This window comes from Gigantopelta aegis, chromosome 8 (assembly GCF_016097555.1).
Source record: "Gigantopelta aegis isolate Gae_Host chromosome 8, Gae_host_genome, whole genome shotgun sequence".
In the NCBI taxonomy this organism is placed as follows: Eukaryota; Metazoa; Mollusca; class Gastropoda; order Neomphalida; family Peltospiridae; genus Gigantopelta; species Gigantopelta aegis.
In genome coordinates this window covers 76,517,565-76,530,595 of record NC_054706.1, presented here as the reverse complement: position 1 = coordinate 76,530,595, position 13,031 = coordinate 76,517,565, and the positions used below count along the sequence as shown (strand labels likewise).

The window sequence follows — 13,031 nt, the reverse complement described above, 5'->3', positions numbered from 1 at the left end:
TGGACAACACACCTCAGGTGAGCATTCTACTACTGAGCCACATCCCGCACCCTCCTGAATGTACATGTACAGTATGGTAGTCATAAAAGATTACACCTTGCTGTAGCTTGGCTGAATTCTGTCACATCTTATTGCCACTCATCTGTCGTGACTCAATATACCCATAGAGTTAAATCCATACTTAATGGTTAAATATCCTTCTGAGATACACAAATGTGGAAAATAACAAACCTACATCTAATTATCTATAACTAGGTAAACCACTCACTTGGTCTAATACACACTGATATCAGACACTGGTCAATAATAGTGCCCTCGGTGCATGTCGTAGGACTACTGAAGCCTAGTTGAGATAAACAATATAATATATGTGTACAATGTATGTGTGTGAAAGCACAGGTTATTATACAGAAAATACCACAGTATGGTTGTTAGATACTAGAGCTGGGCAGTATACCGTATATACCATTCAGTATCGGTATTATGTCAATACCGATTTACTGTACCGAGCAAATTTCAAAATACAAAAATTTCGGTATTGAAAAATATCTCCCGGAAAGCACTAACAATGTATCGGACGGACACAAAATGGGTTGGTATAAATCAGACGAGAGCCTTTTGTATGGAATTTAATTGTATTTAGATGAAATTAGCGGGTGAGCCTTAACACAGGTACGCATTTAAAGCTGAGTATACCGAAAACAGTGCTCGATATCATGTCAATACCGAATACCATACCGATACCGAGGTAAATCACCCCAAAAATATTGATATCGATACCAAACCTCAAATTTCAATACCGCCCAGCTCTATTAGTAAAGTTTATTTGTTTTATTTAACAATGCCACTAGAGCACATTGATTTTTTATCTTATCATCGGCTATTGGACGTCAAACATATGGTCATTCTGACACTGTTTTTTAGAGGAAACCCGCTGTCGCCACATAGGCTACTCTTTTACAACAGGCAGCAAGGGATCTTTTAATTCCCACAGGCAGGATAGCATAAACCATGGCCTTTGTTGAACCAGTTATGGATCACTGGTCAGTGCAAGTGGTTTACACCTACCCACTGAGCCTTGCGGAACACTCACACAGGGTTTGGAGTCGGTATCTGAATTAAAAATACCATGCCTTGACTGGGATCTGAACCCAGTACCTACCGGCCTGTAGACCGATGGCCTAACCATGACACCTAGTGGTAAGGCCCTCGTTTGATACGTGGTTGGTCTGGGATTGATCCCTGTCGGAGGGCCCATTAAGCTATTTCTCACTCCAGCCAGTGCACCACGACTGGTACATCAAAGGCTGTGGTATGTGCTATCCTGTCTATGGGATGGTGCATATAAAAGATCCCTTGCTGCTAATCGAAAAGATCAGCCCACGAAGTGGTGACAGCGTGTTTCCTCTCTCAATATCTGTGTGGTCCTTAACCATGTGTCTGAAGCTATATAACCGTAAATAAAATGTGTTGAGTGCATCGTTAAATAAACCATTTCACTTTCTTCATTGTCAACAATCTACGTCAAAAGTCAAAATTACCATAATCATGTTTGTACATAGGCTACTCTTACTGATTATGCAGTGAGGTGTCTTTTATATACACCATGGTATGTGCTATCCTGTCTGTGGTAAAGTGCATATAAAAGATCCCTTGCTGCTAATGGAAAAATGTAGCGGGTTTTCTCTGATGACTACGAGTCAGAATCACAAATGTTTGACAACCGATAGCCGATGATTAATTAATCAATGCACTACAGTGGTGTCATTGAACAAAGCAAACAAACCGTATATCCACGTGACTACATAACCCATGTAACTAAAAATGTTTCACATCAAATAGCCAATGATTAATTAATAAGTGTGCTCTAGTGTTGTCATTACAGAAAACACATTTCTTCTTTATATACACTTTCTGGCATATACACTGATCAAAAGAAACACAATGATTAATTTAGATTTCTTTATTTTAAATTATTCTCTTTAAATCCCATTTATTTTGTGTCTGTTAAAATTATCAATGTCTTAAATGAATGCTTAAGCAAGGCTTTTCAACGATATATAATGCACATTATTGCTTAATATCAACAAGTATATTATTATATTTAATTCATAAAACGGTCAAATGTGATATTATAGATATAACGAGGGGGTGGGGGAAGCAATTTTATTCATTCCAGTGAATACGCCCTCTGGCAAACTGGTGGTTAGGTAATACTTAACGTGTATGAGTCTTAGAACTAGAGAAACAAGTCTACCTGTTTTTGGCGGGATGAAAAAATAGTTATGCATTGCAATGTTCTGTAATAACATATATCCCAGTAAGCCAGCAATAAATATATATATATTGTTTTTCAGTACAAAATAAACCACTGTTGTCAAAGTGGCTACACAAGCTGAAATAATTATATATTATCCTACGTACTGAAATGATACACGGAGTGGTTTTTTTAGTTAATTGGTCTATTTGTCAGTTGCCTCTACCTGTGATTCCTGATTGGCATGTGTGTATTTGATAGGTAATCAGACGAGCCAATTAATTACCACTGTCTAGACAAAAAAATACATACCGATATTGTGTAATTTACCTGTTGCCCCTAAAATGGTAATGATTGTTGTTTTTGCTCCAACATAGCATTCCAATAGGCCTAATAGTGTACATTTTTCCTTTGGATTATTTTACAGAGAAAAATACTACAACCCCATTTTGTTCAGTTAATGCAACTTGAAATATATTTAGTTAAATAGTTGATTATTTTATCATGTCATTTATGTTGTTTTACAAGCCAGGTTGATCAAAGCTTTTGTTTACACTGTGCATACAGGAATTGGTCGGAGCTGACTTCACTTCGCCCCAAGCTAGAGTACTGGACACCTCAAAAAGAAAAGAAAATAGCTGCCCCCAGTTAGCAGGAATAATAATGTTTTTTTATTAACTCTAAAATAACGCAATTTTCCTTTGTTAAAGTGTCAGTATGTGTTGGTGGTCCGGGTATGCATCTTTCCAACAAATAAGGCTCATGTTTGAGTTTACTCTCCCTTTAAGAACATTTCAGGTTCATTCCGACACTCTATTTAATGAATTCAAATTATCATGTCAAAATAAATATATCAAAATATTTGTATTTCTAATATGTTACTCAGCTGATACAACAACTTCTTTGTGGTTTTAAATAATTAGATAACACAGTTATGGTTATGTTGGTAGCAGGAGATAACAAATGAATTAACATGCCTATATCACTAAATACCATTATCACTGATAGTGTTGAAGCACATGATATGATATCATATATGGACGTGTACAACATACTTCACTGAATTGGTTGATATGCAGCTGAGTGTATTATCTGATATTGCTGGTTGAACAAAGACCCTGACAACTGTCTGATAAGTGTTACAGATAAAGTATTCCAGTGAGACGTAACACTGTGAGAATGCTAAGCAATCGGTGCTTTATGTAATTCGGTCACAGCAAAGTCCTATTACTTATAGACAGGCGGGACATAGCCCTGTGGTTAAGCGATCCTGGATCAGTGGTGCACTGGCTAGAGTGACATTTCACTATCAGTGTCCCATAACATAAACAGCAGCACTAGTTTGTTATTTATTATTGAATATTTAATATAAATTATTCTGCTTTGTGAGCCCAGTAGTAAAGTGCACTGTCGGTCTATGTTTAATCCCAGTTTGTGGGCCTATTGGGCTATTTTCTGTTCCAGTCAATGCACCACAACTGGTATATAGGTCATGGTAAGTGCTATCCTGTTTGTGGAATGGTGCATATAAAAGATCTCCTGCTACTTAATAGAAAAATGAGCAGGTTTCCTCTCTAAGACTCCTCACAATAACCAAATGTTTGACATCCAATAGCCAATGATTAAAAAATCAATGTGCTCTGGTGGTGTCGGTAAACAAAAGAAACTTTAACTTTGAACCTCTGTTGATTAAAGAGCATGACACCTGTCTAACAAGTGTTGAGATAAAGTATTCCAGTGAGACTTAACACTTTGAACCTCTGTTGATTAAAGAGCATGACACCTGTCTAACAAGTATTGAGATAAAAGTATTCCAGTGAGACTTAACACTTTGAACCTCTGTTGATTAAAGAGCATGACACCTGTCTAACAAGTGTTGAGATAAAAGTATTCCAGTGAGACTTAACACTTTGAACCTCTGTTGATTAAAGAGCATTACACCTGTCTAACAAGTGTTGAGATAAAAGTATTCCAGTGAGACTTAACACTTTGAACCTCTGTTGATTAAAGAGCATTACACCTGTCTAACAAGTGTTGAGATAAAAGTATTCCAGTGAGACTTAACACTTTGAACCTCTGTTGATTAAAGAGCATGACACCTGTCTAACAAGTGTTGAGATAAAAGTATTCCAGTGAGACTTAACACTTTGAACCTATGTTGATTAAAGAGCATGACACCTGTCTAACAAGTGTTGAGATAAAAGTATTCCAGTGAGACTTAACACTTTAAACCTCTGTTGATTAAAGAGCATGACACCTGTCTAACAAGTGTTGAGATAAAAGTATTCCAGTGAGACTTAACACTTTGAACCTCTGTTGATTAAAGAGCATGACACCTGTCTAACAAGTGTTGAGATAAAAGTATTCCAGTGAGACTTAACACTTTTAACCTCTGTTGATTAAAGAGCATGACACCTGTCTAATAAGTGTTGAAATAAAGTATTCCAGTGAGACTTAACACTTTGAAAACAGTTCTTTTTGTAAATCTTTTTGAAAACTTGGCTACATAGCCCTGTCCTGTTACCTACAGAAATCCATGTCAGTGTGGTCATGTTCCCAGTCGTGTTAATTTGAATACCAGTAGTACGTAACCTGTGTTCCTGCACTGTACTGGGTTCAGCAAGATACAGCTTCCTGGTGTAGACTTACATGAGCTGTGATGGGTGACAAGTCAGTGCACACATTGGGATATTTCCCATTCCAACCATCTGTCTATCAACTATATGATATATATATATATATATATATATATAAACGGCAAAAGTATGTGCTGTCATATCAGTAGAACTGGACATATAAAAGATTGTCATCGGTTGTATATGGTACTACAGAATGAATGAATGTTTAACGACACCCCAGCACAAACATACATATTGGCTATTGGGTGTATGTGTCACAGGTCTAAATCGGATCATGCTGGTGACATAATATTTTTCTGATTTAGACAGGATCTGGTGTTTAGCGCTTAACATTTCAGTGATTTTGAGACGAAATGCTTCGAGTTCAATCTATTTGTACTTAATTTGGGTGTGCATTTTGGGCACAACATTTTATTAATGAGTGTACATACAACACTTCGTGATTATATAACTTACACGATTGTGGTGTAAACATACGTATAAAGATTATTTATGGAATATCCTTGGGCTTCCTTATGTTTAAGCTGCTAATTCAAGTATATTTAGGCTACAATGTTTAAGAATTTAAAATAGACCATTCAGTTTAACGTTTTTATGATGACACATTTAATGAAGCATTAAATGGGCAGGCGAATTACAAATCTCCTTTTACTTTGTAAATTCATATTTATAACATATAAGTAAACTGCTTTAATAGTTAGAAACTTGTTTAATATTGCAAACTATTACAGGAATAAGATATGTATATAACATTGTATAAAATTGTAATACTCATGACAGCTATAACAATGTCTCATCAGTCCGATAAGGAGGTGTTTCTAACTTACTAGCATAAAAAGATTTTAAAAACCAAAACAATTAAGTTTGTTTTGTTTAATGACGATAAGTGGATAAGCCATCGGGTTGGTAGGTACAGGGTTCGCAGCCCGATACCAACTCCAACCCAGAGAGTTCTTAAGGGCTCATTGGGTAGGTGTAAGGCTACTACATCCTCTTCTCTCTCACTAATCACTAACCAACTAACCCACTGTCCTGGACAAGACAGCCCAGATAGCTTGAACCTCAATTGGATATAAGCACAAAAATAAATTGAAACGAATGTTTAATGACAACACCAGTGATCACTGATTTTCCATAAGCAGCAAGGGATCTTTTATATGCACTTTCACACAGACAGGACAGCACATACCATGACCTTTGATATACCAGTCATGAAGAATTGGTTGGCATGGGAAAAAACCTCCTGAGGATGCTCAATTCTACGACACAAGTATTTTAGGTAAGCACCACCAACTGAGATAAAACACATGTCACAGAAAGAATAATAAATAATAAAGCAAAGAGAAGATACAGAAAGACACACATGAGAGAGAGAGAGAGAGAGAGAGAGAGAGAGAGAGAGAGAGAGAGAGAGAGAGAGAGAGAGAGAGAGAGAGAGAGAGAGAGAGAGAGAGAGAGAGAGAGAGAGAGAGAGAGGGAGGGAGGGAGAGAGGGAGGGGAGAGAGAGAGAGAGAGAGAGAGAGAGAGAGAGAGAGAGAGAGAGAGAGAGAGAGAGAGAGAGAGAGAGAGAGAGGGAGGGAGAAAGAGAGAGAGAGAGAGAGGGAGGGAGGGAGGGAGGGAGAGAGAAAGAGAGGAGGGATGGAGAGAGAGGGAGAGAGAGAGAAAGAAAAAGAGATAGAGAGAGAGTCTGATGTTCACTATTTTCTACAACAAAGTAAACTGTTTGTTGTGAACTGTCACATTTCTGATTAATAAGCCTAATTAAATACTAAGAGATGGCTAAAACCGGTGTCTGAAAGATTAACACAAAGGAACACATATGTACTTGTCTGCATGTGCAGTGCATGTGTACCCAGTGATATAAACTGTTACTGTCACCAGCGGTAGTCCAGCAGAATGAGACACCCAACTTCAAACATTGTAATAAACTTTAAAGGTCAGTCCCTGACAGGTGTCTTCACCGCAGAGCCATGTCAGGCCAAGAACAAACCACTAATGTGTTTTGTTGTAACATTAAGTGAATTAATGGCAACAATTTGTTAAGAATTCATGTACTTTGTTGTGTTATTTTTATGCGTAGGTAGTACACATGTGATTTTCACTACTGTCTGGTGAATCAGAAGGGTGTGGTGACAGAGTGCAGAGCTCTAACTTAAGATTTTTTTTTACCTTTATGGCAATTTTGTACTGATACTGGGTATATCAGGGCTTCTAGATTATGGAAGCCCCACTCTCATGGCTAGTGATATTCAATGTTGAGCTAGTAAATAACTACTTTTACCATGCCTGACGACTAGTGAATTTGCGTTGATCAAATGTTGCAGTCAAGTCTCTTTTGTAAATATGAATATCCTGACCCCACCCCAACCCCCCATTGTTAGTGTTTTTAAGCTCTATCTCCCTCTTTAGGTGACATATCTGATTATTACTATTATTAAGTAAAATTGTATTAACTTAAAGTAAACTAGGGCTAGTGAATTTTTAATCATGGCTAGTAAATTAAAAAAAATCACTGATCCCATGGCTAGTGAATTTGATACAAATTCTAGAAGCCCTGTATGTGCTATCCTGTCTGTGGGATGGTGCATATAAAACATCCCTTACTACTAATGTCACAATGTATCAGGTTTCCTCTCTTAAGTCTAATATCAAATAATTGACATCCAATGGCTGGTGAATAATAAATCAAGATACTCTAGTTGTGTCATTAAACAAAACAAACTTTAACTTTATGCAACAAATAAAAGCCAAAACCTATACGTTAAACGGATGGCAATATTAATAATTTCATCCAGCTATTGCTATAGCCCCTAATCACAGCTAAGGTAATTGCCGTCGGTGCTGCTGCTAAACTCAAGCCCTGCTAGAGCATACATATTAATTAATCACTGGTTATTGGATATCAAACATTTTGATATCTGCTGCAATTTTCCATTAACAGCAATTAATATTTTAAGTGCACTTTTCCAGATAGGACAGCACATACCATGGCCTTTGATTTACCAGTCGTGGGGCACTAGTTGGTATAAAAAGAAATTTTAAAAGCAGAGAACAGGTCCACCAATGAGGTTCAATCCTAGAACCCAAGCATCTCAGCCAACCACTCTACTGACTGAACCAGATCCTGACCTCAATATACTAAAAGAAAGGAATATTTGTTTTTCATTGTGTCATGTTCGCATCGGTCATACCAACTTGACCCATTCATTTATTTTGAAGAAAGATCCTCCACCTCAATGTGAGCACTGTCAGTGTACTCTGATGGTGAGCCACATTTTGGTGGAGTGTAATCGTCTCAAAGAAACTCGAAACGATATATTTGGACAATGAAATGTGATGGAATCATTTCAATTCCATCCAGAACTTACATTACAGTTTCTACGCGATACTGACTTACTCTAAATTTTAATTTGACCTATCTGTGATATTTGTATTTTTGCACAGTTCTTTTCACTGTGTTTTTATTTGACTGTTAAATTTTATAGTGATGTTGATCATCACTTCATGTTTTGAATTACCCTAGTTTGACACCCAATAGCCTATGTATTTTTCGTGCCTGGGTGTCGTTAAACATCCATTCATTTTGTTTTTCATTTGTATCTGTCACTTTACGTTTATAGTAAGCTGAATGTAACTGGTAGTAGAGAAACAGTCATAGGATAGGAATGAAAGTTATCTTGTATGAGCACTTGATAGACATGAACCCCTTACGTTCATTCATTCATTAATTACTGATTAGAATAGAAAACATACACCTATGTGACTGAACGTGATTGATGATACAAGGTACTGCACACTGAAACTACATGCCACAAGGTAGTCTTTGGAACTAGCATAATTCCCCAGACAGGACAACACATACCACAATGTTTTGTTTTAAATCTCTACAGTGCATAAAACCACTGATCAGGTCTATGAATGGAATCAATAATTGTTTGTGTAGTTCAGTGGTAGAGTGCCCACCTGAATGAGCTACAGGACAACACATACCACAATGTTTTGTTTTAAATCAATAATTGTTTGTGTAGTCCAGTGGTAGAGTGCCCACCTGAATGAGCTACAGGACAACACATACCACAATGTTTTGTTTTAAATCAATAATTGTTTGTGTAGTTCAGTGGTAGAGTGCCCACCTGAATGAGCTACAGGACAACACATACCACAATGTTTTGTTTTAAATCAATAATTGTTTGTGTAGTTCAGTGGTAGAGTGCCCACCTGAATCAGCTACAAGGGCCAGGCTAGCTCTGGCACTCGCCAAATTCACAAGTTGCAAATTATAAAAATAATTTGGTGAAAATATTTTCCTATAATAATTGACTTTTAAACTTTAATAGATAATTTGATGAAATTGTCTGCTGACTCAGAGCCAGCCCTGGATGGGTTTGTATAATCATCCAGCCTTAGTGTAGCATCCCCCCCCCAACCCCAACCATGTTTCCCAATATTTAATATACTAGTAAACCAATGAAATTGCATTATGTTTACTAGGAACTGGGTCTAGCTTGGTCACTAGAGTGCTTGACCGATGTGCTTTGATCGCAGGATCGAACCTCCTCAATGGATTAGGATCGATCCCCATTGGACTATTTCTCGTTCCAGCCAGTGCCCCACAACTGGTGTAACAAAGGCTATGGTATGTACTATACTGTCTGTGGGATGGTGCATATAAAAGATCCCTTGCTGCTAATTAAAAAGAGTAGCCCATGAAGTGGCGACAGCGGGTTTCCTCTCTCAATATCTGTGTGGTCTTTAACCATATGTCTGATGCCATATAACCGTAACTAAAATGTGTTGAGTGCGTTGTTAAATAAAACATTTCCTTCTTTCCTCAGTGGACCCATTCCTTTATTTTTCCTTCATCCCAACCATACATATTTTATTTAACAACGCACTCAACATATTTTATTCACGGTTATATGGCATCAGATATATGGTTAAGAACCACACAGATATTGAGAGAGGAAACCCATGCACCATCCCACAGACAGGGTAGTACATACCATGGCCTCTGATATACAAGTCATGGTGCACTGGCTGGAACGAGAAATAGCCCAGTGGGCCCACTGACGGGGATTGATCCCACACCGACCGCACATCGAGCGAACGCTGTATGACTGGGATACGTCCCACCCTCCATCTCAACCAGTGTCCCACAACTGGTTTAATCAAAGGCCATGGTATGTACTGTCCTGCTATTTCGTAGGTTTCCTCTCTCATTATCTACACTAAAATTACCACAGCCATGGTTTAAAATGTTTCTGTGTCATAAACCAAACATTTCATTCAATGTCATTTATACAACCTTTTAGCTGTCAGTCTTAATGAACATCCAAAGGCAGTAGTATGTGCTATCCTGTCTATGGAATGGTACATATAAAAGATCTCTCGCTGCTAAACAAAAAGAGTAGCTCATGAAGTGGTGACAGCGGGTTTCCCCCCTCAATATCTATGTGATCCGTAACCATATGTCCGCAGGGCTTCTAGATTATGGTAGCTCCACTCCCATGGCTAGTGATATTCAATATTGGGCTAGTAAATAATTACTATCGCCATGCCCGATGGCTAGTGAAAAAACCCACCTTGTCAAATGCTGTATTCAAGTGTATTTTGTAAATATGAATATCCTGTCCACCGATCCCCTTAAATACTGGGGTTTTAAACTCCATCTCCGTCTTTAGGTGACTTATCGGATTACTCCTATTAGTAAAATTGTATTTACTTAAAGTAGGGCTAGTGGATTTTTAATCATGGCTAGTACATTTTTTAAATCACTGATCCCATGGCTAGTGGATTTTTATAACAATTCTAGAATCCCTGATGTCCAACACCATAATTATAACCGTAAATAAAATGTTTTGAGTGCGTCGTTAAATAAACCATTTCCTTTGTTCTTTTTAATGAGTGTCCTTACACCTCCCCAATGAACCATTAAACATTCAGACTGAATTGCTGCTGGTACTGAGATCCAAACCCAGTGCCTACCAACCTTACGGTCGATGGCTTAATTCCTGTACCACTGAAGCTGATCAAAACGTCTCTCACAACAGAACTGGCGTAGCTGAGGGGGGGGGATCATGTTATATATTTTCCTATAACATGACTCATAGACATTGTGGTTGTCACCACCCTAATACACATGACATGGTCACAAATATACCAGTAATTTACATCCTGCTGCCCATTTTACATAATATGATTGTGGCACGACAGATAACTGTCTGTTTACATGGTGCTTGGGTCCTAGGGTCAAACCTTCTCAACAAACCCCATTGTTCCCCCCCCACCCCCACCCATATCATCCAGTGCCCTACAACTGGTATATCAAAGGCCACCAACTTTACATTAATATAGTGTGTAGTACTACAGATAGGAGAGTAACAGTTTTGTCTACATGGTGCTTAGGTCGTAGGGTCAAACCTTCTCAGCGGACCACATTGGATCTGTCATCATCTCATCCAGTGCCCCACGACTGGTATAATATTATTAAGGGCTGTAATTGATTAGCTTTTGTTAACTGTTAGATTTATTACATAAAGTGGTGGGGACATTTCTGTCAATAGAGAGCTCTCATGGTGTGCTTGAATCAGGATCGAATCCCCTATGTGGACCCATTCTCAGATTGAAAAGACTCAAAAAGCTCAGATTCGCCCCCTCCCACCTTAGTTCATCAAGATTAACCTTGAATGCATGTGCACAAGACTTGTGTTTGCACATTGTCCCCACTGTTAAAAAAAAAAAGTGTAGCAAGGTTCCTCTAAATACTACGTGTCAGCATGACCAAATGACAATATCCAATAAGATGATTAGTTAATCAATGTGCTCATTAAATGGAGTTGTTAAATAAAACAACTTAACTTGAACGTGGTTGCCAGCGTGTTGGTTACAGTAAAACCATAAACATCAGTATGATCAGCACGCGATATAATCATTGGCACTCAGCTGTTTGATCGGCAGTCACCGCGATCAACAATGAACCAGTCTGTTTGCACATTGGCCTACCTGTGAGCCGGCGGCACCGAAATGTTCCCCGGCAAGTTCCCTGAAGTGGTCGGCCGATATAAAGCCGTCGTCGTCGTCGTCACACAAACTAAAGATGTTTCTCAGACGTTCAATCAAGTCGTGGTTCTCGTCCATAGAAGTCATCTAAACGACATCGGAATACCCCACCTACTCCACAAGCTGATTAACCGTTATCGACCTAACAACGACCAGGTGCGCGACCCGGAAGTAATAACGAATGCAGAAATAGTTCGTGTCCTTTTTATCCGATGAAATGGAGTTCTTTTTTTGTTTTAACTTATAACTGAATAATTATTAATTACAATACATTTTTCATGCCTTGTGGACTGAGTTTTAAAACATACTTCCGTGTCTTCTGCTTAGTTTGATTACCAGATTACCTGGCGTAAGAATCTGAATATAAGCTTGTGGTGAGGAAGTTTTACGTCACGTAAATAAACAAACAAGAATTACAGCGAGTGATCAAAATTATTTTACTTTCGCCGCAGACAGTACACACATTTGCTGTTGACAAAATCCCGTGCAATTAGTGCGGAGTAATGTAAATAAAATACATGAAAAAAATATCGTTTGTTGGAAAGAATATTTATTTTTAAAATCCATGTACAAAAAAACACAAAAACAAAACAACACATCTTTGTTTTTGTGCCCGAGTTTATTTATTATGTATATAAACATTTTTTAACATAACTTTTTGATTTAATAAAAAAAAAATTATTCTATCTGGTAGCCCACGACTGATAAACAATCAACTTTTTAAGTGTTCTTAGTGGTTATTGGATGTCAAATATTTAATAATATACTGATGTAGTCTTAAATGAAACCCCGTTATACCCCCCCCCCCCCCCCCAATGTGGTAACTATGGATATTCCCTCCTTACTTTGTTTATAACAAATACAAGCTACTATAATATTAGTTTGCATATATTAAATCAAATGATAAGATCTATTGCTGAAATACACAGATAAATATATATCAACTTTAGAAATAATGAAAATTAATATCTTTATGTCAGATGATTTTAGGTGTTGTAAGTTCATATAGGAACACACGCCCAAAAAGTTTCCATCCTCACCCATTTTTTGGGCTATACCTATAGTTTTTAATTCTA

At 37.7% G+C, this 13,031-nt stretch overlaps 1 protein-coding gene across 5 annotated transcripts in view; it reads right to left on the bottom strand.

Annotated features, from left to right (window-relative positions):
* The window catches only part of LOC121380103 (rab11 family-interacting protein 3-like), a 104,037-nt gene extending 91,797 nt beyond the window's left edge, over positions 1 to 12,240 (bottom strand). For 3 of the 5 annotated variants that reach the window (XM_041508859.1, XM_041508862.1, XM_041508863.1), the window contains exon 1: positions 11,899 to 12,239. In XM_041508859.1, the coding sequence (XP_041364793.1) occupies positions 11,899 to 12,042 (144 nt within the window). In that variant the 5' untranslated portion in view covers positions 12,043 to 12,239. Of the gene's footprint in view, positions 1 to 11,898 lie in introns of all 5 variants that reach the window. The other 2 variants (XM_041508861.1, XM_041508860.1) reach the window with 1 other exon arrangement.
* Between the last annotated feature and the right edge of the window lie 791 nt (positions 12,241 to 13,031).